At 50.3% G+C, this 26,668-nt stretch overlaps 1 protein-coding gene across 3 annotated transcripts in view; it reads left to right on the plus strand.

Moving 5' to 3' along the window:
• The first annotated feature begins 9,703 nt into the window (after positions 1-9,703).
• LOC135917203 (epoxide hydrolase 4-like) overlaps positions 9,704-26,668 on the plus strand; it is a 105,534-nt gene continuing 88,569 nt past the window's right edge. For all 3 annotated transcript variants that reach the window (XM_070521398.1, XM_065450721.1, XM_065450722.1), the window contains exon 1: positions 9,704-9,879. In XM_070521398.1, coding sequence (XP_070377499.1) covers positions 9,760-9,879 — 120 coding nt within the window. In that variant the 5' untranslated portion in view covers positions 9,704-9,759. The remainder of the gene's footprint in view (positions 9,880-26,668) is intronic.

Here is a 26,668-nt window from a genome sequence, read left to right on the forward strand (position 1 = left end):
TTATTTATTTTAAGAAAACACGTTTCTTTCTTTCACTCTCTCCGCAGCAGAAGCTTCCGCTTGACCTTTTCTGGTGCGGACTTATCTAATGAATTAATAATTCTGTATACGTGCATCTGAAAGATGAAAGTCTGGAAAAAGAAGAAACCCTTCACGGGGGTTTTCGCAACGAATCGAAGATAATATTTGAGCTGTCAGAAAACGAGCTTATTGTGAGCAGCATACAGTTCGTTAGGATTCATAATTCACGCCCATGCTGGCCTGAAGTAAGGCTACAGAATACCCGCCCTGGTTGTTCAGTGGCTATGATGTTGGGCTGCTGAGCACGAGGTCGCGGGATCGAATCCTGGCCACGGCGGCCTCGTTTCGATGAGGGCGAAATGAGAAAACATTCGTGTACTTAGATTTAGGTGAACGTTAAAAAACTAAAGGTGGTCAAAATTTCCGGTGTTCTCCTCTACGGAGTGCCTCATAACCAGAAAGTGGCTTTGGCACGTGAAACTCCATAATTTAATTTAGGGCTACAGAGTATTTGTTGGCCATTTTTGCTCCGCTCAAGGCATGTTATATGCAGTACGCAGAAGGCTCCAAAAATAGAGCGCAGGCGGTTAACCTTAGCGTGATGTGTGCGTCGAGATTCGCGAAACTTCAAAGAGAGTCACGTTTATCTACAGAACAAAGCCAACAAATAATGTAGTTAGCACTGCTCATCACATTTGTAAAAATAGAATTGCGGTTAGTTTTTCCAATAGTAAACATAGGGTCCCTCCAAAACAACTTCCACCTTTTGCTTCGGCCTGGCGTTCTGTATGAAGGTCAAAGGCGATAACATCCTATCGAATCCCATGCGCCGTATGCTGTAGGGGCGAGGAAAAGCTTGCAAGGGTGAGCCCACAATGCCCGTGGACTGATGCGCGCGTTTCCCCGCTCGCCCAGTGTTTTGCGAGCAAGGGGGAGGAGCGAGTGGGGGCAGATGAGCGGGCGTCTCCACTTGTATACAGCCGTTGCTGCGCATGGCGTAACTGAGCACGGGTCTTTCGAGCTATATTGGAGGTAAGCTGCGGAGCGTGCAAGCGTTGTGCGAGCCGAGATGGCTGGCGACTTCGTGTGAGCTGTGTTCTAGTGTACCTAGCGTTAGAGGTTGCCTAATCAAGTTTAGGAGAGGATGTTAAAGCCAAAGGCAGCCCAAAGCTTCCCCTCACCACTGCTTCCCTTTTAAGGATGAAAAGCCTTTAGTTCCCGTTGTTGGCGACCTTCAAGTGACATTTAGCCAAAAGCCAAAGTCGTTATCCGGTGAAGTTGCGAGAACAATCATCCTGTCATCCTGGCAAACAGTGAAAAGTTAAGAAAGTGCGGTCGCTATCCCCCAAACCTCTGTACACGACTGCATTACATACGCTAGGTACTGACCAAACTCGCTACAAAAAAATATTGCTTGCGAGTTCTTCCTAATGTTTGTTACAATATCACTGATGCTGTAACATCTAGTACGCTGAACTTTTATTTGTCATTTGCAATAGCGACATTCAGAAGGCAGATTCAGGGCACCATACATTTTATTGTCATCTTTTGGCGATGGGACAAGGTTGCCTGTGGTTTTTTGAACGCCAGCAGTGCGTGGCTTCCGGGGCGTAGGTTTTGCGTCGCAGCGAGAGATGGCGCCACACTGCGTGGCGCCTTCTTGAGGCGCTTTTCTTCTAGCTGGGCGGTGCGCTCTCTCTCCTTGGCGTGTTTCGCTGCCTTCAGTGGGTGTTCTTCTTGTACCTGGGCAGCGTCCATATGGACCAATGTACAGTATAGCGTGGTGCGCTGGGGGTGGGGTGTGCTGTTGCGAACAGGCACTACGCCCATTTTAAGATTGTAGCTAGTATCATCTCCAACGAATCTGTTTTGCTGGTTGCCGTTTCATGCTTACATCCACTGTCGATCACGGGAGAACCAGCAATTTCTTTATCACGCCGGCGTTGAGACAGAGAGCGTCCGCTGTAACCGAATAAACCCTGCTCGTTTGCCTGCGCGCCCATGACACTGCGCTTGTTAATTAGTGAGCGAATGGGTGCTTCAATTTACACAGCCGATAAAACTGGGACCCTTTCGTTGTGTAGTGACCTAATACTCTGATATCGCTATCACGGCATCGCCTATTAGCCGAAGTTGAAGGCTTTTTTTTCACTAGCATATGTTTTTCTGAAAAAAAAAACGTTAGCACTCCTGCAGGAATCATTGCCTCACAAAATCTTAAAGGCTACCTTGAGTACAGGAAGAACTAGCATCAAATGGTGCTATACTAATGTTATTTCTAGTTATTGCAGTGTAAGGCTATGCTGAAAAGTAGGTTAGAAGAGTCAGTGCATGGCGAACCTATCGCGAAATGATTTTATCGCTGCAGAAATTCCCAATCTCATAAATAATGTGTATCGAAAACCTACATGCATAAAAATTTAAGATGTGGCACAAAATTATAAAGCGGTACTTCAATTTTATGGACATAGCAGTAGTTAAAAATTGTACTCAGTGGAATGGAGGCTGCTGGGTGCCTTTTGCTCAGGTGATGCTATGTTTTCGGAAACCGTAAGTGACTGCGAGGGACAATAAATGTAGCATGGAGGATGGAAGGTCATAAAAAATGTCAGCTATTTCGCACGTTTTCTTCAATAGAGACTTCATTCAGAAAACAATAGTTGTCGAGTCAGCATTTCGAGCAAGTTCTGATCTCATATTTTCGCGCTTTCAGAGACAGCATTGTAACGCAGTTGTATAAGCAAACAACCTGTATGCTCTTATGTCAGCAAATGAGATTTTTAGCTCACTCCAGCGGAATATCTTCTAAGAAACTTTTGTAAAAATTATAGCCCTGAAGTGAATATACTCTGAACTGAATTTGTTGTGCAATAACCTGCCCTGCACTTATTACATTTTGAAAGTACTCATTCTGTGGGTCGAAACTGACTCATAGAATGCAAGCGCTTCTTCCAACTTCGCGTTTTCCTTAAAAAAAGAAACAATAGCGGCGGCATATATTAGCGAGTGCCTTGTATCCTTGTGTCTCTTCGACTTGTCCTTGTCAGTGGGCTGCTTCCCCAACACGGTATGAGGTAAATGTAGGTACATCTAGCCCGGCGTTGTCCTGGTGAGACCGCCATTGCATTCCGCAGAACATTTTGGGGACGGATACTTCGGAACTGGTAGTAGTCTCGGGATTTCTGCTAAATGAGCATTACCTAATGTAACAACGTCCAATGTAATTTGTAATGGCGGTTAATACAGACAACTGGACATTGGAATTTGTCTTGCAAGTATACATGTAGCCAGCTTCTTCCAGCTACTCAGTTTGTGAGACCAAATGCAGCATCTGCGAAGAGTGCACATTGTCACAATGAAAAAGATAGAGGCACACACACACACACACACACACACACATATATATATATATATATATATATATATATATATATATATATATATATGTATATATATATATATATATATATATATATATATATATATATGGTATATATATATATATATACCATATATATATATATATATATATATATATATATATATATATATATATATATATATATATATATATATATATATATATATATATATATATATATATATATATTGTCACGATTCACAAGCAGCAGGAACTGATAGAAAAGGGCAGGACACTTTACTTGCAGGCCAACTAAAGAACGATCGCGCAGGGACCTCTTCTTCCGCAATGCGTGAGAGCTTCGCCTGCCTCTACGAGCCGCGTACTGGATGTACCATTTGCCTCCCTCCAGCGAGAGCACCGTCCCGATGCTCAGCCAGCGGCAGGAAGATGTGTCAGACGAGGTGTAGGTACTTCTTTCTGAACAATAGCACTTCATGCGCACAATATACACAAGTTCTGGTGTACGCTGCCTCGCCCTGGAGGAAGCAGGACTGTCCGTGATAACCTCATAGTTCAGGTCGCTGAGGCGTCGTATAACCTTGTACGGACCAAAGTACCGCCTGAGTAGCATATCTGAAAGCCCTCGCCGACAAATGGGACTCCTAACCCACACTTCGTCACCTGCCTGATATGTGATGTAGCGGCGCCCTAAATAGTAGCGTCAAGCGTCGTAGTCCTGTTATCGGGTGATTCTGACACGAGCGAGTTGTCTCGCTTCTTCAGCACGTTGAACGAAAGCTTCAGTGTCCGTGCCTATATCACCGCAGTCATGTGGCAACATGGCATCGAGCACCGTCGTCACTTCACGGCCATGAAGAAGGCTAAATGGTGTCTTTCGCGTTGTTTCCTGTTGAGCAGTGTTGTAAGCGAATGTGACGTACGGTAGAATGCCATTCCACGTTTTGTGCTCCACGTCTACGTACATACTCAGCATGCCGGCGATAGTCTTGTTCAAGCATTCTGTTAGCCGTTTGTTTGCGGGTGGTACGCGGAGGTCTTTCGGTGAGCCGTGCTGCTGAGGCTACGCACTGTCTTTAGAAGCGTAGCCGTAAATACAATCCCTCTGTCCGTTATTATTACCGCTGGTGCACCGTGCCTCAGAACCACGTTTTCAATAAAGAATCGCCCTGCTTCAACTGCGGTGCCACTTGGAATGGCCTTGGTTTCTGCATAGCGTGTCTGGTAATCAGTGGCAACTATTACCCACTTATTGCCAGTATTGGAAGTTGGGAATGGTTCGAGAAGGTCCATCCCGATTTGTGCAAATGGGGTCGTGGGCACTTCGACTGGTTGCAGTAGCCCAGCTTGTTTCGTATGTGGTGGGTTGCGTCGCTGACAATCGAGGCACGTGCGCACGTAATGTTTCACCAAGGTGGCCAGCCTTGGTCAGTAATATTTTTCCTTGACTCGGGCCAGTGTTCGCGTGTAGCCGAGGTGGCCAGATGTCGGTTCACCATGGCAGGCTTGCAGGACCTCATTACGGAAGCACGTTGGGACGACAAGTAGGGGGCTGCTTCCACTTGCAGAGAAGTTCTTGTAAAGCACAACATTACGGAAGCAGAATGATGGCAAGCTCCTTGAAAATGCTTTGGTTGTGCTTCTAATCCACACTTCTAAAAATTCAATAAGCGGAATCAGTTAGTTATCTTCCCGCTGCTGACAAGTAATCGTGGCAGTGTCTAGAAGACCTATAAAAGCCACGTCTTCGCCATCTTCTTTGGCTTCCTGCTCAATCGGTGACCTAGAACGGCAGGGGGCATCGGAATGCTTTCATCCGGACTTCTACACCACTGTCATATCGAGTTCTTGAAGCGCCCAACGCGCTAGTCGACCGGACGGGTCCTTCAAGATCGTCAGCCAGCAAAGTGAGTGATGATCGCTGATAACACTGAAGGAACGGCCATAGAGATACGGGCAAAACTTCGTAATGGCCCATACCACTGCAAGTCATTCCTTTTCTGTGGCTGAGTAATTAGACTCAGCACGTGAAATCGTCCTGCTTGCGTATGCAATGACTCTCTCGGCTGAGTCTTGCCACTGCACGAGCACAGCGCCTAGACCTACGTTGCTAGTGTCCGTATGAATCATGGTAGGAGCGTCCTCGTCAAAGTGAGCCAGTACAGGAGATGTTTGCAGCCGCTGTAGGAGATCATAATACGTTGCTTGTTCTTCTTCGCCCCATACGAAGGCAACGTCTTCTTTTGTAAGGCGCGTTAACAGTGAAGCTATGTGTGAAAAACTGGCTATAAATCTTCGGTAATACGAGCAGAGACGTAGGCCATGCCTCACTGCCTTCTTATTCGTTGGCGTTGAAATCTTTGCGACGGTCCTGATCTTGTCGGGGTCAGGGCGGAGGCGGCCTTCATGACTCACAACATGACCTAAGAACTAGAGTTCCTCGAAACAAAAGTGACACTTTTCTGCTTTCAGTGTAACGCCGGTGGACCGGATTGTTTGTAGAACCGCCAGTAGCCGTCTCAGGTGTTCCTCGAACGTTTTCGAAAAAGCTATGACGTCGTCGATACATACTAGGCATGTCTGCCACTTCAGGCCTGACAGAACCCTATGAATGTGTCACTGAAAAGTTGTTGGAGCGGAGCATAAACCGAAAGGCAGGACCTTGAATTCGTAAAGCTCATCAGGCATTACGAAAGCAGTCTTTTCTCTGTCGCGCTCGTCAACCTCGATTTGCCATTATCCACGTTTGAGGTCCATCGATGAGAAGTAGTGGGCATGCCTCAGCCTGTCGAGGGAATCGTCGATACGCGGTAATGGGTATACGTCTTTCTTTGTTACCCGGTTCAGCTTACGGTAGTCAACACAAAAACGTAGACTGCCGTCTTTCTTTTCGACCATCACTACCGGCGATGCCCACGGGCTTTTTGATGGTTGGATAATGTCGTCGTCGAGCATTTTCTTCAGTTGCTCTCGGATCGCTTCGCGTTCTTTTGGTGCTACATGGTACGGCTTTTGTCGGATTGGTCTCGCTGGCTCCTCCGTTATAATGTAGTGCATCGACAGTGGTGTAGGACCAACTCTGGATGTCGACGAGAAGCAATCACAAAACTGATGAAGGAGGCCCACAAGGCGCTGCCTTTCCACTGGTGATAAGCTCACGCTAACGTCAAGAACAGGTAACGGTGCCGATGCGTCTTGCTCTCCTTGTTGTAAGCATTCGCCGAATTCCGCAATCTCGCCGAGGTAAGCAACTGCTGCGCCTTTTGCAATGTGTCGTCGTTGCTTGCTGAAGTTTGTCTGCAGTAGTTCTGTTTGCCCATGCATTACATTGACGATACTTCTGGGTGTGGCAATACCTTGAGTGGGCAAAAGCGTAATTATATGCTCGGCAATACCTTCCCCATCGTACTCTGTGTCGCACCTGACGGAAACAAGACAGCATGATAACGGTGGTATGGTCATATCGTCTATGATGCGCAAGGACTTGCGTTTTAGTTCTGCGCTGCCGTCCCCAGAAAAGGTTAGTATACCTTCCGGTATGTTCATGACGGTGCCGTACTCACGTAAGAAGTCCATACCTAAGATTACATCTTTGCAGCAGTTGGGGAGAATAACAAAATTTGCGACGAATGACGAATCCCCTATGTTGACCCTGGCGGTACACCTACCAGTCGGTGTCAGTAGCTGGCCTCCAGCGCCTCTAATGTGCGCCCCCGACTATTTCATTTTCACTTTGCGAAGTCTGTCCGCCAGTTCTTCAGTTACGATTGAAAAGTCCGCGCCAGTGTCTACTAGCACCGTCACGTCGTGGCTGTCAATTGATACAGTAACATCGGCGCTAACAATGTCGTCTGTCGTCAAATGATCCGGCTGTATCGGCTTCTGGTTCGAAGGCAACGGGGGATTTTCGGCACTTCGACGTGTAGCAGCCTTCCCCGCTGAGGTCGCGGCCTTCAGTTTCCGCGACATGGGCTGCGATATCGATCTCGGGCCACGTCGGTGGAACTGCGTCTTGCAGCTGGAATACGACGTCCCGGAGAAGGGGAGCGCGACCGGTAACCGGGAGAATCGGCTTGCCAGCTCGTTGAATTCGCGTCGATGTGCGCTTGGCTGCCGTCAAAAGCATGACGAGGGGCAGTGGATGGGAACGCTTGGTACCCTTCGACGCGATCAGGGCAATGACGGTAGATAGGACCCGATTCCCCATCACGGGCAACAAGGGCCTGTAGTCAGCTGGGCGCCAAATGTCGTTTCTGCGAAGCGGTGGTCGCGTCAGTTGTTCCCTATGTTACGAAGGTGATGCCGGTGCTTACTGCTCGTGATACTGCGGTGTCGGCATCGGAGGTGGCGGTTGATGGACAACATCTGCATAGCTGGCCTGCCACGTCTGGGGATTTGGCTCGGGAGCCGCAAACACATGTTTTATTTCTTGGCGCATAACTACAGCCACCGACGCAGCTGTGCATTCATTTGGCGTGGCAGTAAGTTTCTTAATTACTTCCTGAATAATTTCGCATATCAGCCGGCACAAGGAACCCTCGTCTGTGACCGTCACTGCTGTGGTGCTTGCCGGTCCAGTGCTGGTGAGGTGATAATACTGGCGGCTGCGTAGGTGTAACGCGCGCTCTATGGCCGTCAATTCTTTAATAAATTCATCGACGCTTGTCGGCGGGTTCCGCACAATATCGGCGAACAGCTGCTGCTTCACGGCGCGCAAGAGGTGGCTGAGCTTTTTTGCCTAGGGCATATCGGGGTCTGCACGACGACAAAGACGAGCCATGTCCCCAGGGAACAAGGCAACAGTTTCATTCGGCTTTTGAATCTGATTCCAGAAGACGCTGCACGTGGGCTCGCCTTTCGGTGCTCCCGAACCTATGGTGGAACTGGCAGCGGAACTCATCCCAGCTTGGCCAGATTCCCTCACGATTTACGAACCACGTGCGGACGCCGTATTCTAGACAGAAATAAACATGGGATAGCTTCTGTCCAGCATGCAACTCATTATACTTGGCTACGCGCTCGTATTCCCCGAGCCAGTCTTCCGCATCCTCGTAGGCATTGCCGTGGAAGCTCACAGGAGATCGAGGAGTCAAACGAGTCACCTGTGCAGGGCCTGGGTCTGCCATGGCTTGGGCACTCGTGGTAACAGGCAGACTTCCTGGTAGGGGACCAAATTCTGGGCTTAGGCCTAGTAATCGACGGCTGGCGCGGTGAACGGGTGTTTCGACACGCGGAAAACGTCCTGGGCTTGATGTGGGGCTGTCGACAGGCGTCCCAAACATTTACTCAGTACTTCCACCAGTGTCACGATTCACAAGCAGCAGGAGCTGATAAAAGGGCAGGACACTTTAATTGCAGGCCAACTGAAGAACGATCGCGCAGGGAGCTCTTCTTCCGCAATGGGCGAGAGCTTTGTCTTCTTCTAAGTGCTGCGTACTGGATGTGGCAATATATATATACATATATATATATATATATATATATATATATATATATATATATATATATATATATATATATATATATATATATATATATATATATATATATATGTATGTATGCATATATGCACGTGCAAGCGCCACCTTATGCTTCGAGAATACGATCCCACAGAAGCGCTGTGTGAAAAAAATGCGTGGGCAGTACGTTTCTTGCACCACAAATAATAAAGTCGCTAATGTAATATTAAAAAAAAGCATTGCAACCAATAACATTTGCCTTAAAAGCATATAGAGGCCACGTGAAGGTTTCAATTCCTTACGCAAAACACAAATGTTTATCATTTGTTTTAAATGAGGTTCACAATTGTTCATTGCTTTTTCAGTTCTCTAGACAGTAATTTTTAGCTTCTTCTCAGACGACTATCTGTTTACTCGCCTGATTGCATTTGACCGGTTTGTTTCTAACCACAGTATTACATTAAATGTTTGAATAACATCTCACACGCCACTGCAGCTGGTGCGACAACTAACGGTATGTTTAATGAGAGAAAAATAATGCCATGCGTCGACGATACCATTTTTAACAGTACCATTGATAAAAATACAAACAGCAATAGGTTCAACAGAATAATGTTAAGAATGTATGGCATCAGCAAACCTCCACAAGAACAATGGAGTAGCCGGTGGCTAAGGAACGAGAGCGCGGCAGTATCTTTTTTTAAAGTTTGAAATGCGCACCTGCTAAGAAGTGATAGCTTGCGTCGCGCAACGTTTGCATTTGTTCTGTGACAAAAAAAACAAAAGAGGGCACCTTATGCGTGCTTCACATTGTCTTACAGTTCTGCTTCAGTGTAAGTTCGTAAACGTGACTCTAGCGTTGCGAACATTCTTCCAGAATCCTATAGCCCACCATGCATGCGATCTAAATATACGTCACCCAAAAGCAATGTATACAGCTGCCTTCTAACTGTCATTGTATTTGTCGTAACGTTAGGACTGCGTAATATTCTCCCCCAAGGAACAGACTCCGCAAAGGTAAGCTCTTTTTTATTCACTGGTGAAGGAAATATCAGCCTTCTTTTTCGTTCTTGTTTTTCCTCTTTATTAGCCGTGAATTATGCCCTCTTTATGACTTTGCTAAGGAAAGTACAAAGAAAGATATAGTAGCAAAATTACAAAACGTTATGATCAGTCTAACAAAATAATAATACACTAACAAAGTAAGTCCAGGGATAAGTAATAAAGTAGTAAAGAAGAAGCAAAATATTATAGAGAAACAAGAACACAATCATGGACAGGTCATACACGTAGAAAAACAACAAATTCCACATGTCACTACTACTACTACCACAACTACTGTTCACGCATACATGACCAAGCCACTGTTGACGAGAAAACCGTGTGGAGCCTTCAGATATAGTATCTGTTTATTGGGGCACGACCAATGTGTTAAGTACGCTCAGCACAGAGAAAGAACTAAAGCGTCGAACAGACTGCGAAGCATGTTGAGCATAAGCTCTCATATGTAACACGCAATTGTGATGTGACTAAGAACCCCAAGGAGTGCGAATATGCCTTCAAAATTGTAAGAAAGCTGTATATTTTGTTTCAAAAGCCTACGTTATTACGTGCTATTTCTTCGCTGGATCACGGCTAAGCCTCGTCGACGTAGATATGTATTACATAATGAAGCGCATAGCTCGCCATTTCCTGAATATAGCGAATGTTGGCCTAACGCCTGCGCTAAGACCGAAGCAAAGCTTCATTGGCCACAGTGTCGCAATTCGGCCTGTACCCTATCCATCAACCCTTTCAAGGCGTCTATTCTCTTGCTTGGAGGTATTTGAGCTTGGCTGCGATGCTTTTGAGGTGTTATAGCACACAAAGCATTCCGATAAAATGATCTCTCTTCAGGTAAGCGTCGATATGGTACCCCGGTAGTCATGTTTTGTACCCCGGTAGTCATATGGTACCCCGGTAGTCAACCGGAAATAGGGAAATATTCATTTGCTTAGAAGGTATGAATCTTTAGGGTCGAATCTCTTCGGCCGAGTGCAAAGTGGTTTATTTTATGAGGCCTGGACAACGTGGACACAACGTTTAAAATAATAAATGTGGTTTTATTGGGAAAAAAAGCACGGTAATAGTGCAGTGATGGTGCACGCGCACCCGAACGTGGCTACGAAACTGAAGTCCTGTTTGCGCAATATGTGACACAAGGTTGCCACAATACGTGAAGGCTCACATCCCATCGCTCTTCAGTAACATCCTTGATGGGCTTTCAATCTCTCAGCCCACCCCTCTTCTTAAAGGCCATAATGTTTCAGCCACTGAGGTTCCGAACAAGACGCCGAGGCCGGTAATGACGGTGTAGTGCAAAATACAGTGAAAGCTCATTAATTCGAACTTCAATAATTCAAATTTATGGATAATTCGAACAGTACGATTTGGTCCGGCCAAGCTCCACAGAAGTCTATGTATGATGATGATGACAAAATGTATTTATTGAGGGATGGCGCGAAGGCCTATAATGGGGAATAGGAAGGGGAGGGGAGAGACGTACTCAGAGCCGTCCTAGAAGCTGCGCGTCCTTGGCGAAAGCCAAGAGTGAGTCCAGAATGGCCCTATCGGAATCCATCGAGCCAGTTGCCGGTCTGATCCACTCCTCGTAGGACGACACTCGCACCGCCCTCAGGTGGTGGTCCCGCTGTTGAGCGTGTCGCTGGCACTCCCAAAACAGATGGGCTGCGGATGGCCGTGTAGCCATGTCGCAGTCAGGGCACCTGTGTGGCGTCTGGAGCGCTTCTTGGTCCGCGGAGGCTGTGGGATGGCCGGGTTCCTGCGATGGAAGGGAGTTGGGAGACGGAGATGGAGGGCGTCTTTCCCGGCGTGGCCGGTACTGTCGCCACCGCTGCAGCACATCCGGTGTGAGGACGAAGCCGGAACGGAGCCTATGCAGCAGAACCTGCCCCGACCTGGGAAGACCCGCTGGAAGTGGGTCTGGGTCTGAGGGCACACTCGCACGGAGTTCCCTCTTGCGTAAAAAGTCTGTTAATTCGAACGCGAGAAGGTTCCCTCACGGATAATTCGAACTACGCTCGCCTGGCACACGGCCAGAGAAAAGCGCCTACTGCCTACACACAAGGCTATATCGCCTCCGAAAAGGAGAGAACGGCGAGAGAAGGCAAAATCAGAAAAATATCTCACCGACGCGGGGTCAGCCAGAAGGCAGCGGCGGCTGCCGCATCTCCGTTCTACATAACCTCCGAGACTTCTTGTCCGTTGCGAATCTCGGAGGCTTTGCAAATCTTGTACAGCTGCTAATGTTGTGCGGAGATGGCACGGCAAGCGCCAAAACACAGCGAATCAAGTACGTCGCAGCTGCGCTTGCAATCAAGAACCAACAAATCAGGGCCTTCGCCACCTTCTCATGTTCAGCGTCTGTCTCGGCAGTCTTCATCGGTTGTGCACCTCTGTTTTCAGCTTAGCAGGTATCGGCCGTCGCGATTCATTGTGATGGTGTTAAGCCTCGGCTAACGTTCGTCTCGGTGGACATCGGTGGTGTGGCACAGTCGGAACCAGAGCTTCGACTTGAAGATGGCGTGTGCCCGCGGCACACGCCATCACTTTCTGACACGGCAAATTTCTGACATGCCCTACTGCTTCCAAATCGCAGTGTACTGTTGCTCTCCTTCACTTTCCTTAGTTCGAACTTTCGTTAATTGGAACTGAAGCGGCTTCCCCTTGCTGTTCGAATTAACGAGCTTTTACTGTAGTCATTGTCACTTGAAGTACAGCCTGACGGTTCGTGCTAGTCCTTTGTCGTTCTCGCTTACCGAAGAATCATCACTGGCTGTCTCGGCGTTCAAGTCTTAACAAATAGCAGCGGTGAATTGTCTATCTCAAGTGCTATCTAACTTGGAAAATTGCAGAGTCAACATATCAATGATATAATGGCTTCAGTTGGCTGACATGAGCAACCTTTTCGTGGACTGTCGAAGGACTTTCCATGTTAGCATGGACACCGCGGATAACGAAAGTATTAGGAGTTTTCTGTGATCACGTAAGGGCCTTCAAATGTTGGAGTGAGCTTCGCTCTACCAGCAATAATGGGCTCTTGGTGTCGGAGCCACACATACTGACGAACACGAGAGGCCACAGAAGGATTGGTTTTATCATACAGATGTTTGCGACTATGCTGGGCCCTTGCGGTGTTTTCTTGTGCTGCAGCAAGAGTCCTGTCGAGGTCTGGAAGTCTTGTTTCGAGGGTCTCATCTCATCTCTTGTACGGCGGTACCTTTCTGCTGGGAGCGTTGGAATATACCCATGGAGTAGTCCAAATGGCGATAATTGTAAGGCTTGTGTTGATGCTTGTGTTCAGGGCGAACGCGGCTGCACAGGGAACAACTACGACTCGGAAAGCCCAAGGGCTCGAGGATGGCACAATGATATGTTTCATAAGAATTTCTTGATACAGGTGCTCAGTGAAGTCGCGGTCCTTTTTTGCTGTACTTGCCGCCCAGCTGTGATCATTTATGTTCCAACTTGTCGTCATTCCTCACAAGTGGCATCTCCGGTTCACGCGATCCTATTTCAGGTAGCTCTTCATGCGGTTCAAAGGAGAACCATGTCGGTTGCGTGTCGTCCGGCAGCGGTGTAAACTTCAGGCTGCCTGTAGATGACGTTACTGGTCTGAAAGAAGAAGTAGTGCTGCTGGGCAACATAACAGCATTGGACATCCTTGGTAGCACTTTCTCCGAGCATCGCAGAACAACACTCGTGCTAGGATGGTGAATTTCCGTTGAATGAGGTGGCCATACAAGGAGATCAGCGTGAGCTGCCTCAAACAAGTCCTCCCCAAGAATCAAAGGGAACGGTTTCGAGCCAGAACTAGTACCTGGAGTATGGCAGAAAGAGGACCAGCAGTGATTAGCATACATAATGTACCAGCTTGCATGACGGTACCACCCCCAACAACAGATATGGGAGGCTAGGTCCCTGTTAGCAGGATGGCAGATCCGATGATACTGAGCGAGAATATGGTCTGTTTAGAACCACTGTCTGGAAAGGCATCAACAGTCCCTCTAAGTGGCATGTCTGCTTGATTTACAGCACACTGCACAAGTGATCCCTCAAGTGGCTCCGAAGCCTGAAGGCACGCCATGGAAACAGGGTTCGTTTGCTGGCTGGATGGCTGTGGGGCATTGGACCGGGGATGAGGGCACTTCGATGCAAGAGGCCGATCTGGCGACAGGTATAACACAGGGCCTTGATTAGATCTTCCCGAGGACGATAGGGAGATGCGCCATGTCTGGAGCTGATTGTAAGATAGCGAGTATCTTGCTGGTCCAATGGCAACAAGGAAATTCGACGTAAAGCTGACGACTCAACTGGACTCATTTTGAAGAAAGTGTGTTGTTCGAAATATCGCGATGCTCCACAGGCAAGGGAGGCGCTTGTGAAGTTGACGTTCCAGCTGCAACATGTGACGGACTTCGGAAGACAGAGAAATGTTCCATAGTTCTATCAAGCTGAGTGGCGATGGCAAGAAACGCACCCACAGTCGACGGACGTTGTGCTGCAATTGCGGCTGCCAAGCGTGTGTCACGCACTCCCTGTAGTGCATGCTGAATGCGCTGGGGATCGGTCAGTTGGACAGGACATCTTCAAATGATGTGTACTTTGGCCAGTGTATAATTAAGAAGGCTGTCTTCAAGTGACTGGACGCGTCTGTGACTATGGGCTGCCAGTGAAGGAGTGAAAGTTTGTCACCAAAGCGTTCTTCGAAGGCTGTCTTGAAGTTTCCCCACGTGTGGCTTTGATTTCCTGCCACGCTTTTCGAGTCTGCAGCAGGGACACAGAGTTTACCAGGCGCTACAACAAGGAGACTAGAACGTGTCCATCAGGCCAATCCTTGCGTACGCTCAAGGTTCTTCGATCCACTGGCGAGCAAAACTACGGCCGGTCGGGCAGACGTTGGTCGGACGCGGAAAGGTCGGGCAGCGTTGTGACTTGAACGGGAACTGTCGACCGTTTGACAGCGTGGGAAACTGTTACAATAAATCACTCAGTACTTGAGTGCTTTGGGCACATGTGTAGAGCCGATAGCTGTTCCGGGGCGTGTGCGGACGAATCAGGGCTACTTGACGGCGGATAGCTGTCGGCGATGTCGGCAAGCAAGCGTTCGATTACTTCATCCTTCAAACTGGTGGTCTCCATGTTCCGACGCGACAGTTCATGGCGAATATAGTTGGTTGTGCAACTATAGAGGTCCTCCTTGGTAGCTTCGTTCCGATTATTAGTGACATGCCGGAGGACGAGCAGGCAGCCAAGTTCGAAAGAGGCTAGGGCAGGCAAAGGCGCAAAGGTGGGTGGCGAGCTCCAGTTACCAACTCAGGCGAAGCGGAAGGGTGGGTCTGAGTTCCTTGGCATGGTTCGTGTTCGACTGTGCCGAATGTGAGGAATGGCAACGTGGACGCAACGTTAAGGAGAATTGAAGCGGTCTGCGCTGGACGCATGAAAGAAGACGAAGGAAGGTGCTAGGGGAGAAGTGAGAAGGAAGAAGTTGGAATAAAATGGCGGACGACACCCGTCTCACTTAGATGATGTCATTTCTGTTGCCGTTCTAGTTAGGAACGCTACATTTTGGCGCAGCCGACAGTTTTCGAAGACCAGCGATGCGGGTGACGTTTTTCGTCGACCAGGCGTCATCAGAGTCTGTTGTGTTCACCCGATACCAAGTGCACGGTGAGCCAGCGACGGACCTTCCTCTTGAAGTTAGTTCTACCGCGCTGATCAACGTGGTACTGCAACAAGCTGCAATCAGCCGCCAAGCCCTCGTGCAAACAGGATCGGTGACAGTGAATCTACAACTGCAGACACTGAGCGAACTCGTTCTGGAACCCATACGACGTGGCACCCTCAAAGAGGAAACGCCTGCCGGGAAGGTGAGCCTAGACTTGAGTGTTATGGAACTGCAAAGGAACATTATACAACAGAACGAAATAATGAGAACTTTCGTCCAAGCGCTTAGTCGAGAGCAGTCAGCACGAAGTATTGTTGAACCAGATGTTTTTGAAGGAAAATCGCAAAATGCACACTACTGGCTGTGTTTTTTCGAGTACGCCTGTGACAAGAATCTGTGGCACTCCGACGACACAAAGATTTTGCATATGCGCCGCTATTTGGGCGGTATAGCCAGAAAATGGTATGACGTGCAACTCATGGATTATGGAACAACATGTTGGGAACTGTGGAAAAGCAACTTTTTAGGGGCTTTCGAAGGCAACGCAGTAGAAAGATGGGATGCACGCGCAGTGAACGCGGCTACGAAACTGAGCTCCTGTGTGCGCACAAGGTTCATAATATTGCCACGAGAGAGTGAATGGGCTGGTACTCTCGGTTGGACGAATAAGACGGCGGCGAAGTGGCCTGAGGCACGCGCTAAAGCCTTGCATCAGTCGACGCTGCTTGTGGTTGTTGTAACCATGTATATAGTAATAATCTGTAAACATACGTTATCCCCGTAACATCTTTTTTGGTAGAGGTTCAGGGTAAACCTGACGGTGTGCCTGTTCCGTCAACCAGGCATGAAACTTGCGCAGAAGTGGCCGTCTTGCTTGCTCCGTTATGACCACCGAAGTGACGACGGCGCATAAGCCACCACCTCCTGTGATTCTGTTACACCCACGAGACCCGGGGTCCTTTTCTGGCATGGATGGCTTGCATGTCGAGGAGTGGACTGACATGTACGAGCGCGTCAGTGACTACGACAGGTGGGACTTCATGCTGATGTTAGCAAACGTGATTTTCTACTTGAAAGCTAAACGGCACGCGTGTGGTACCAGGCGCATGAAGATCGTACAAGTTGGGATCCTTTCAAGGCGAAAGTGCCTGAGTTGTTCGCAGACCATTTCGTCGTCAGCAAGCCGCTAAAAAGGAGCTGGGATCCCGCGTCCAGACGACCACTGAATCATACATTTCGTACATACGTGACGTACTGTGGCTTTGTCGAAAAGCTGACACAAAAATGACCGACGCTGACAAGATTTCGCACATATTTGAGGGAATGGCCAACGACGCGTTTATTCTACTTGTATTCAAGGACTATACAGTGGTCGATGCAATAGTTATGAAAAGTCAATGTTTTCAACAAGCGAAGAGCTGGCGCATGCCCCGCCAGTTCCTTCGGCTGCCTAACATCACCACTCCCTCGTCATGCAAGAACCCACTGATGTCTGCGCTGTCTACAACATCAGAAGATGTAACTCGTATTCTCCGCCGTCAACTCGAAGCAATAGCTCCTACGGTCATCTCTCCAGACGTACAGTCAGCCAACCTGTCCATCGTGTCGCTCATACAAGCAGACGTCCGCCAGGAGTTGGCAAACCTGGGTTTATTATCCTCCGTCTGTTTTATCCCTGCACCTGAAGGTACTCCGGTAAATGGCTCCCCGAACCAGTTCTACCCTTCGCGCTACAGAAACCCGGCGGACTTTAGAACGGCAGACGACCGGCCCACATGCTTCAACTGCTCGTGCCTTGGACACATCGCCCGTGATTACCGCAGTAGTTTGTCATCCCTTGCAAGCTTCACAACTGGATCCTGGCGTCGTCCTGGAGGCAACATTTGACGTATCGCCCCCCCCCCCCTCCCTCTGGCCCACATGCTTCCAATGCCGCCTTTCGCACTCCAGGTTTAGCCGATAACCGTCCCAACAAGGTTGTCAATCTCTATCGCCACGACCATGCTGGTCCTCGTCCCCTGCACGGCCTGGCACCTACGTTTCGGAAAACTAAGGCATGCAGCTTCCGGAGGTGACGCTGCTTCAGTAACCCGGCATAAAAATCCTCTGTTGACTGTACCTACGCGCCGAAGCCTTCTGGACATTCAAGTGGACGACGTTACCGTTACGGCCCTTGTAAACAATGGAGCACAGACTTCGCTAATGAGCACTGATCTCCATAGTCAGCTTCGCAAAGGTATTACGCCTGCTATTCAGAACACAAGACGGGTCGCAGATGCAAGCACGTCTGCTGTTCTTGGAATGTGCACTGCCCGAGTGTGCATTGCTGGCCATCAAACCACCGTTTTGTTTGCCGTGCTTGCGCAGTGTCCTCACGACGTGATACTCGGCTTAGACTTACTGACGACGCACTCTGCCCTTATCGACTGCTCTCCAGGTGTGCTTCAGCTGGACCTCATTTTTGACTCCCGCGTAATATCCGACTATCCCAGACGCTCATGTTCTAGAGAGTTTCTTCATCCGCCACCCCAATCCCATTACGTCCCAATACATCTTTCTCTTCCTGTGTGCGATGATGTATACGTTGTCTCCTCGATTCTCGACGTGGTCCTGATGCGCTCTGTCATCCTCCCGCACACTGTGGTCATCGTGCGCGAAAGCAGAACCCTCTTGCCGCTTTTATACTCCGGACTTTCTAACCATTGTCAGGACTGGGGGCTCAATGCCGTCGCTCGTGATCTGTTGTCAAGATTGGAGTCGGGCATGAATTAGAAGGTAGCTGGCCCATGCCGTCGTCCAACTTATCCACGCTGAGGACGTTGATGAAGGGAAGGACTGCTTCTCATCGAGAACGAGGAATAAGGGTTTATTTACAGTATTTATATCAGTCTAACATGACTGTTTGAGAAAGTAAATCAGTCTAACATGACTGCTTCACAGAGAGTGTCAGTCCAACATGACTGCTTAAGAAAAAGTGTCTCGAGCATTCGCACCACAGCAGTTTTTAAACACTCGCTCCTACCACGATACAAGGTGACGCGAACATTCATTTACTCATTGTAAACTCGCCGCCGCTCCGCAGGACCGTTTACACACACAAAGGCACCCACGGGCGAATGTCCGGAACCGACGTCAGAGGGGAACCGCTCCGGGTAGCTCGGAGCCATTCTGGGTAGCTCGTTGTCCTGCGTCCCGGTCGGCGCGTGGGCAGCAGCAAAAAACGGCTTTCCCGCGGCACCTCGCGCACGCGTAGCAGATCAGGTCCGCGCTGGGGAGTTTGGGAACAATAGTTGGCCCGCCGAGCTCATTCCGTCACAAAGTCGATTTAGTCACGCTGTGGCTGGAAGTTGGCGGCGAAGCTCCCGGTATCTTGTTTTCCCCAGTCCTAACTTGGTGGCAATCTTGCATTGCAGCTCGCCATTCTTAGCAGCGCCTCCATGGCCCGAAAAATCTCGACTGTCCAGCGCTGACAACCGCTAGGCAGGTAGAGAACGGCTGGTGGTCAGGGGGGATTGATGTCTTGGCTCGCAGCGATCACTTGTGTATTGATGTCACCGCCCCAACACATCCAACAAGGACAGGCAACTGCAAAATGAACCCCACAACACGGCTCTGCGCCGAGATGACGTGCATTGGCTCTCACTTTAGACCCGCTAGGCTTAAAAAACAACAACATAAGTGCAGAAACAAAAAAGTGCTGCATTTCGCTATGCCAATTTCTGAAGCAATTTCGTGCTGACAAATTTAGCAATCATGGAGGAAATCTAGCTAAATGAGAGGAGATCTTGGCTTAAAAAAATTTACACTAGTAACCCCTAAAATTTAGGCGGGACCCTCAAACGCAGAATTCAAATTAGCCTGCTCAATCCATCCGCATTGCTATGCAACTTTCCCTTCTTATAGCTAACGGAGAAGTTGTACTCTTGGAGAGTGAGGCTCCATCGGAGCAAGCGGCCATTTTTGTGTGACATTTGATTGAGCCACGTCAGAGGACAGTGGTCGGTCTCGAAGATAAACTTCGCTCCGTACTAGTAACACGACAACTTCTGTGCGGGCCAAACCAAACAAGCGCATTCCTTCTTTGAAGCGCTGTAAGCTTCCTCTCTTACATTTTGTTTACGGCTGGCATAGAGGATAGGATGCTCCTCGTTATCGTCGCCGACCTGACTAAGTACCACGCCCATACCTCTGTCGCTTTGGTGGCATTTAAATATGAATTCCTATGTGTAGTCTGGCGCGCGAAGCACAGGGCGAGAAACCAATAGCGTTTTCAAACTTTTGAAAGCGTTCTCTTTGTCCATATCGCAGTGTACGTTACTCGGTGCTCCCTTTCGGAGGGCGTCCGTTAATGGACTTGCCATTTACGAGTAATTCGGAATGTACCGTTGATAGTTCCCCACAAGTCCCAAAAATGAAGGAAGGTCTGCTTTCGTGTGCGGCTGAGAAAACTCTCCAATCGTAGCTATTTTCAGCTCGGCCGGCCGTCTCATGCCCGGACCGACAACATGGCCCAGATAAGTAACCTGCGAACAACCAAACCTACACTTTTCCGCTTTCATCGTTAAGCTGGCTTCCCTCAACCCTGAGAACACCTGTTTGATGTGCGATACGTGTTGTTCCCAGCTGTCCGAAAAAATGGCTACATCATCAAGATAGGGCAAGGCGAACTCCTGCAAGTCGTTTAGGACAATATCCATTAACTTAGAGAAGCTGAACGGCGTGTTCTTGAGCCCGAAGCTGAGTGCGAGAGGGCGAAAAGTGCCCACAGGCGAGATGAATGCGGCATAGCGGCTGGCACTTTCTGAAAGGGGAACTTGCCAGTACCCCCGCACGAGATCTATAGTTGAAATGTATTTAGTAGCGCTAACTCTTTCAATTCGTTCCTCAATTTTGGGTATCGGGTACAGCTGATCCCTAGTGATGGCATTTAACTGCCTGTAGTCAACACACGGACGAGGGTCCTTGTTAGGGGTTTATACCAGTATTAGCGGTGATGTGTAGTCACTCTCAGCGGGCTCAATAACTCCCAACTCTAGCATGCGCTGTATCTCTGCCTCCATAATCTCTCTCTGTCTTGGAGACACCCTGTAAGGCTTTGATCTTACTGGTTCGGTTGATGTCAGCTCTATTTCATGCGTTATTAGTTCGGTTCTACCCGGCCGATCACTGAATCTGTCGAGATATTCCCCTAACACCTCCTTCAGCTCATCTATCTGCTCGGGTCTTAGAGCGTGCGACCTTACGGAGTGTTCTACTGCTTCTTCTAGGCCGATTTCAGAGTTGGAGGTCGCCCTATACTCTTTAAACTTGGTACTAGTGCCATCCTGTCCTTTGATGGTATAGTTAACGACTCCGCTCCGCTCTATATACGGCTTCATCAAATTCCAGTGATATATCGTCACCTCCTTCCTGCGACCGGGCATTTTGAGAGCATAGTTAGTATCTGAAAGTTTGTGCAACACTTTAACGGGCCCGTCCCAGTGAACTTCAAGCTTGTTCTTTCTGAAGTTTTGAGGATCATTACCTGGTCTCCGGCGTTAAACGTACGAAGCCTCGCATTCTTGTCGTAATAGAATTCGGCGTTCTTTTGAGCTATTCCCATGTTCTTTCCGACTAGTTCTTGGGTGGCGCTTAGCCGTTCCAGTAAATTTAGAACGTATTCAGCCACTGTTGGACTCTCCCCTCTTTCCTCCCACATCTCAACATTCTCAGTGGAGAACGGAGTGTCCTCCCATACACTAGTTCTGCTGGTGAGAGCCCTGTCGCTTCATGTGGAACCGTTCGCAAAGCAAACAAAGTTGCCGGCAGACAGTTCTCCCAGTCCTCCTTATGCTCGTAACAGAGCGCACGCAAAACTCGCTAAAGCACCGAATGCCACCCCTCTACACTGTTTCACTGAGGGTGATAGACAGACCTGTGTATTAACTTTACCACACGCATTTGCAAGAATGTGGAAGTCAGTGCGCCGTGAATACTGACCCTTGATCTGCTGAATTTCGGCCGGAAACCCAACTCGTGCAAACACTGTCAAAAGTGCGTCTACGACTTCGGTGGAGCTGAGCTCTTTCAAAGGGATTGCTTCTGGAAACTTTGTAGCCGGACACAGCATGGTACACAAGTACCTGTAGCCCGATTTTGTTTTTGGAAGAGTCCCTACCGTGTCTATTACAAGTCGTCTGAAAGGCTCTGTTATTAAGGGCACTACCTTCAGTGGAGCTTTCCATGTCTCTCCTGGTTTAGCAGAACGCTGGCAGGCGTCGCATGATCTTACAAAGTTTTCTACGTCTTTGAAACAGCCAGGCCAGTAGTATTCCACAAGCAATCTTTCCTTTGATTTGCTTATGTCTAGGTGGCCGGACCACCCATTTCCATTACAGAGACTCAAAAGGTCCTCCCTATACTTAGTAGGTACGACTAACTGATCTAAAATCCTACCCTTTCGATCTCTGTAGTGCCGATACAACAATTCTCCTCTCTCATGTATCGTCAGGTTACGCCTAGCAATGCCTTCTTTAGCTGTGTCATGTAATTTAGCTAAGCTCTCATCATTATTTTGTTCAGCTGCCAATGACTCTTTCCACACGTAAGAGCTGATCAAAGTTCTTTGAGGCCGGTGATAATAACGACCCTGTCTTGCTTGTGAGTGCCTCAGCTTGCTCTTCCTGCAGGCTAGAACTTTGACACTCTAGTGTTGCACTCTCATTGAGCTGGTCAGCTGGCAGGCTCTCCTCAACTGTTCTTTTGTCCCTCGGGCCTAGCTCGGATTCGGGTATTGAAGTTATCCCCTTTTCTGCTTCCGCTGGAGGAGCTTGTGTATTTTCAGTCGAAAGCACCGCGATCTTACGAGCTTGGCCTCGGGTCAATGCCTGTACTATGCCCTCTCCCAGTTTGAGCCCTTTGTCACGCAGTAACTGATTCGAACGATTCGAAAAGATGTAAGGATACTGCAGTGACAAAAATTTGGAAACTGCAGCCTCAGTCTCTAGCTCCCCGAATGGTCCACTGATTTTGACTTTGGCCATGGGCAGACACACGCTGTATTCTTCTACAACCTGTTTTATCCATGGTACTTCTCCGGTGAAGTCATCTACTGTCACGTAAGACGGATGGACAATGTCCATCGTGGCGGCACTGTCTCATAGCACTCGGCATGGTTTGCCATTAACTTGCAGGTCGTGAAGATTGTGGGGATTTGGGTAATTCGACGCGCCATTGCGCGGGCGCATTTCACCCATGTCTGTAATCCTTAGCCACCTTGTCCTTGCTCCGAACCAGCTTTAGCGGTGGCGCTCCACTCGTGCGGTGGTTCGCGGCGAGGGCGGAGCTAGTGACGTCACGGCGCGGCCCCTGGTGGCTACTGCCGTGACGGTACCGGCTCGCTCTTCTCCTGCGGACAGCACCCGGTACGTACGATGTTCTCTCTCATCCGCCGACACCTTTGTGACTAGGATTGAGCTCATGCACGGCGCCTTTGCCCGTGCGGGGAGCGCGTACCTCGTGTTGTTTCCTATCCCGACGCTAAGCCGAAGAACGTGTGCCTAGTGCTCGCGCGAGGTCGTACCACGCGGAGCCGCACTCATCTGAGGCCCAAGCCGAAGGAGATTGACCGAGCTCTCGCGAGTTGGCCCATTGGTTATCGCCAGAGCAAGTAGCATAGCCGCCGGGACTTTTCCTAGCGGCGCGTTCCAGCTTGAGCCTGTGCTCTCGCAGCGACGTGCTACAGGCGCCCCTAGCTGTATTTTTCGCCCTTGGTGCGGGACCCCTTTGGTTCCCCGCCGTCTCGGGACCGGGCGTTTGTGCAGTGTTGGGTGCCGTTGGAAACAATAAACGGTTTCCTTCATTTTAGGGCAATTACTGTGTTTTTGCGTGCGTCGCTCGGTAGCCCCTTGTGGCCTGAGCTCGCGCGCAGCGGCGCTAGAGGCTGACGGCTGACGCGGCCCTGTGGCTCGCGAAGTTCGAACCCGTGGTGGTCGGTACTCCTGTGAGACCCGAAGACCCCACAATGGCGCCCAACGCGGATTCAAAGGCTCATTAAGCCTTTGTCTGTGCTTAGCCGATTTAGTACGCCTTTGCATATTATACTTGCCGCGTTATGTCTGCTAGGCCGAGTGACCTTTGTCATTTGTTAGGGGACTTTCGCCCTTTGTTACCGCGAGCAGACGCCGCGTTGCTCGATAACGGGGCCAGTGCTCCCCTTGAGCAGCGACCTTATGCACCCTCACCTGTCGCAGCCCCCTGTGGGGACAACACGAGGCGCTACGTACCAGCTCCCAGTGGAGCAGTAGCGTTGTTTGGGAACGGGGCCAGAGCCCTCCCCGAACAGTGCACACCAGCGCATTCGTCTGCCACGGCTCCCTTCGGAATGCAAGGCAGTGCGATGTCGCAGCGCTCTCGATCGGCTCCCTGTGGAGTTTACGAAGCGCGGCACGGAAACGGGGCCTTAGCCCTCTCCGACGTTTGCTCGATGGCTGCTACTCAAATGAGCAGCCAAAACCAGTGGTCTGCCACGGCCCCCTGTGGGGATTACAATGCTGCAGCCACGAATTTCGCTCATTCGTCTCCCTTTGGAGTACATTCAGTTATGCCCAGTGGCGCAACCTTCGAGCGCGCACCTGTTTTGTCGACGCTGGCTGCAAGCGGCCTAAGCAATTCACGTATAGCTGCCTCAAGTGGCGGCTGTGAACGACAGCAGGCGCACCCCGCTACGAGCCCGTTTTGCTCTGGGGCTGGCGGCGCCGCGGCCGGTATCCCTGTGGAAACCGCGCCGCTAATCGAGCTGGACGACTGTTCACCCTTGCTCGACCACGCCGCTAACGCCGCAACAGTTCCCTTTGGAGCAGGCGCACAGACGCTGTTGCAAAACGCCGCTGAAATGATTCAGTCACTCTCGGGGGCAGGTAAGAGGCTTTCGGCTGTACCGAAATGCGCGCGCCCCGCTGTACGGTTGGCAGTCCCGACTTACAGCGGATACGGTGACCTGCTCAGTGCCAGGGATTATTGTGACTCCCTGGTACGCTACCAGATGGCAAATCGTTTGGAGGATCAGGAGGTGCTGGAACGCGTCGTTCCCGTAGCACTTACTGACACGGCGGCTAGGTGGTACCGGCTTTCCGGATACCGTGCAACAACCCTCGAGGAGTTCCGCGTGGCATTCCTGCGCGAATTCCTGCCGCTGACTACCAGAGTAGGATGCGGCGAGAGCTTGAGCTACGTACACAAGCTCCTGACGAGTCGCTTCAGGAGTACGTACGCGCGATGCAACACCTTTTCTTAATCGCCGAGCCCAATGCTTCGAACGAGGAACGCATCGAACGGGTGATCAGGCAGGCACATCCGACCTTTTCGGCGTACCTGCGCGGCGGCCGCTTCCGAGATTTAGAAGAATTGGCCGCCGAGGCAAAGCGCATTCAAGGCGACATTCTCGCCGCGCGAGCCTATCGCCCACCGCCGCCCGCCAGCGAGGCCCTTGAGCCAAGCTGCGCGTGGGGAGGGCCTGTTCCCCTCCCCCAACGGCAACAACCCGGCCAAGCTGCCTTTGCGGCTACTAGCGGGTGTGTTTGGGAGCTGAGCGCGCGCGCTCTAGATCCCTACACGTACGGGAGGCGGGCAGCCTGTGCTGCACCACCATCCGAAATGCATGCGCAGGGACGCACTTCGACCCAACGCATCGCAGAGGTGGACGCTCGTGATAGCAGGCCCTTTGGTCAAGCAGCGAGTCGACCCCGGCAGGGAACGGTACCGCGGCGGAGTGCGCTGTTTTCGCTGCCAACAACGAGGGCATATAGCAAGGGACTGCACCGCGCCCAGGCCTCCTGCGAGGTCGGGAAACGGGAGCGCGGGTCGCTCGTGAAGGCACGAGTGACCGAAACCTTGCTTGTCCCCTCGGCGTACCGAGCAGTTTGTGTTGCTGGGGCGCACGCGCCCTTCATTCCGGTGACCATTGTCGGCCGCGAATTTCCTGCGCTGTTGGACACGGGCGCAAGCGCTTCGTTGTTCGGCGAACAGGTGTTATCCCACTTGCAGGAGCACTCAGTGCGCTTGCGGGATTGCCGAACGACATTCAATCTTGCGAAAGGCGTGGCCCATTCGGCGGGCGCCGCAAGGCTGACTGTCAGGTGGGGAGAGCGAATGAGACGCACGCGTTTCGTTCATCTCCCCGGGCTCAGTGTTCCTGTGATCCTCGGAAGGGACTTTCTCCTTAAAACAGGAATCATTGTGGACATTGCGAATGGCGGCTATCGCGACGGACCGTTCACGTTGCTAAAGCCGTTCATCAGCCCGCCGGCGTCCGATCTTGCCTGTGCAGATGGGGCGTCGGAAACGTGCCGCGCGCCAAGTTCGGGGGCAAGCCCTCGAGCTGTGCACTCGCCTGCTGCGACTCCCCTTTGGGAACGAGAGGCACGGCACGAACCGCGTCGCGCGCAGAATTCGGGGGCAGGCCCCTGCGCTATGCGATTGTCGACTCAAAATCCCCATTGGGATCGAGCGACACGGCACGAAGGGGCACCACATCCTCTGGCCGCCTGTGCGGTTCATTTGGATGATACAAAGAAGGTTCGCTTGTCGGCACTGTTATGCCAGCACGAAGAGCTCTTCACCGATCAACCTGGCTGTACCGATTTGGCGAGCCACACGATCGAAACTGGAGACGCGCTTCCTTTGAAGTGTAACCCCCGGCCCGTCAGCCTAGACAAGAGGCAGGTGATCGATGGCTTGCTGGACGAGATGCTATCGGCCGACATTATCCGCCGCTCGTACAGCGCCTGGGCGTCTGCAATTGTGTTGGTGCCTAAGAAAGATGGCAGTCATCGCCTGTGCGTAGACTACCGCCGTCTGAACGGAGTGACTCGTAAGGATGCCTATCCGCTCCCCACGATTAACTCCATCGTAGGTACCCTGGGCTGTGCGAGGTACTTTACTACGCTGGATGCGTCTAAAGGTTACCTACAGGTCCGGATGGATCAACGTGACCGGTGCAAGACCGCGTTTACGTCCCACAGAGGGTTATTTGAGTTTACTCGTATGCCCTTTGGTCTTTGCAACGGTCCTGCGACCTTTCAGAGACTCATGGACCGCGTC

The sequence above is a fragment of the Dermacentor albipictus genome, chromosome 7, assembly GCF_038994185.2.
Source record: "Dermacentor albipictus isolate Rhodes 1998 colony chromosome 7, USDA_Dalb.pri_finalv2, whole genome shotgun sequence".
Lineage (NCBI taxonomy): Eukaryota > Metazoa > Arthropoda > Arachnida > Ixodida > Ixodidae > Dermacentor > Dermacentor albipictus.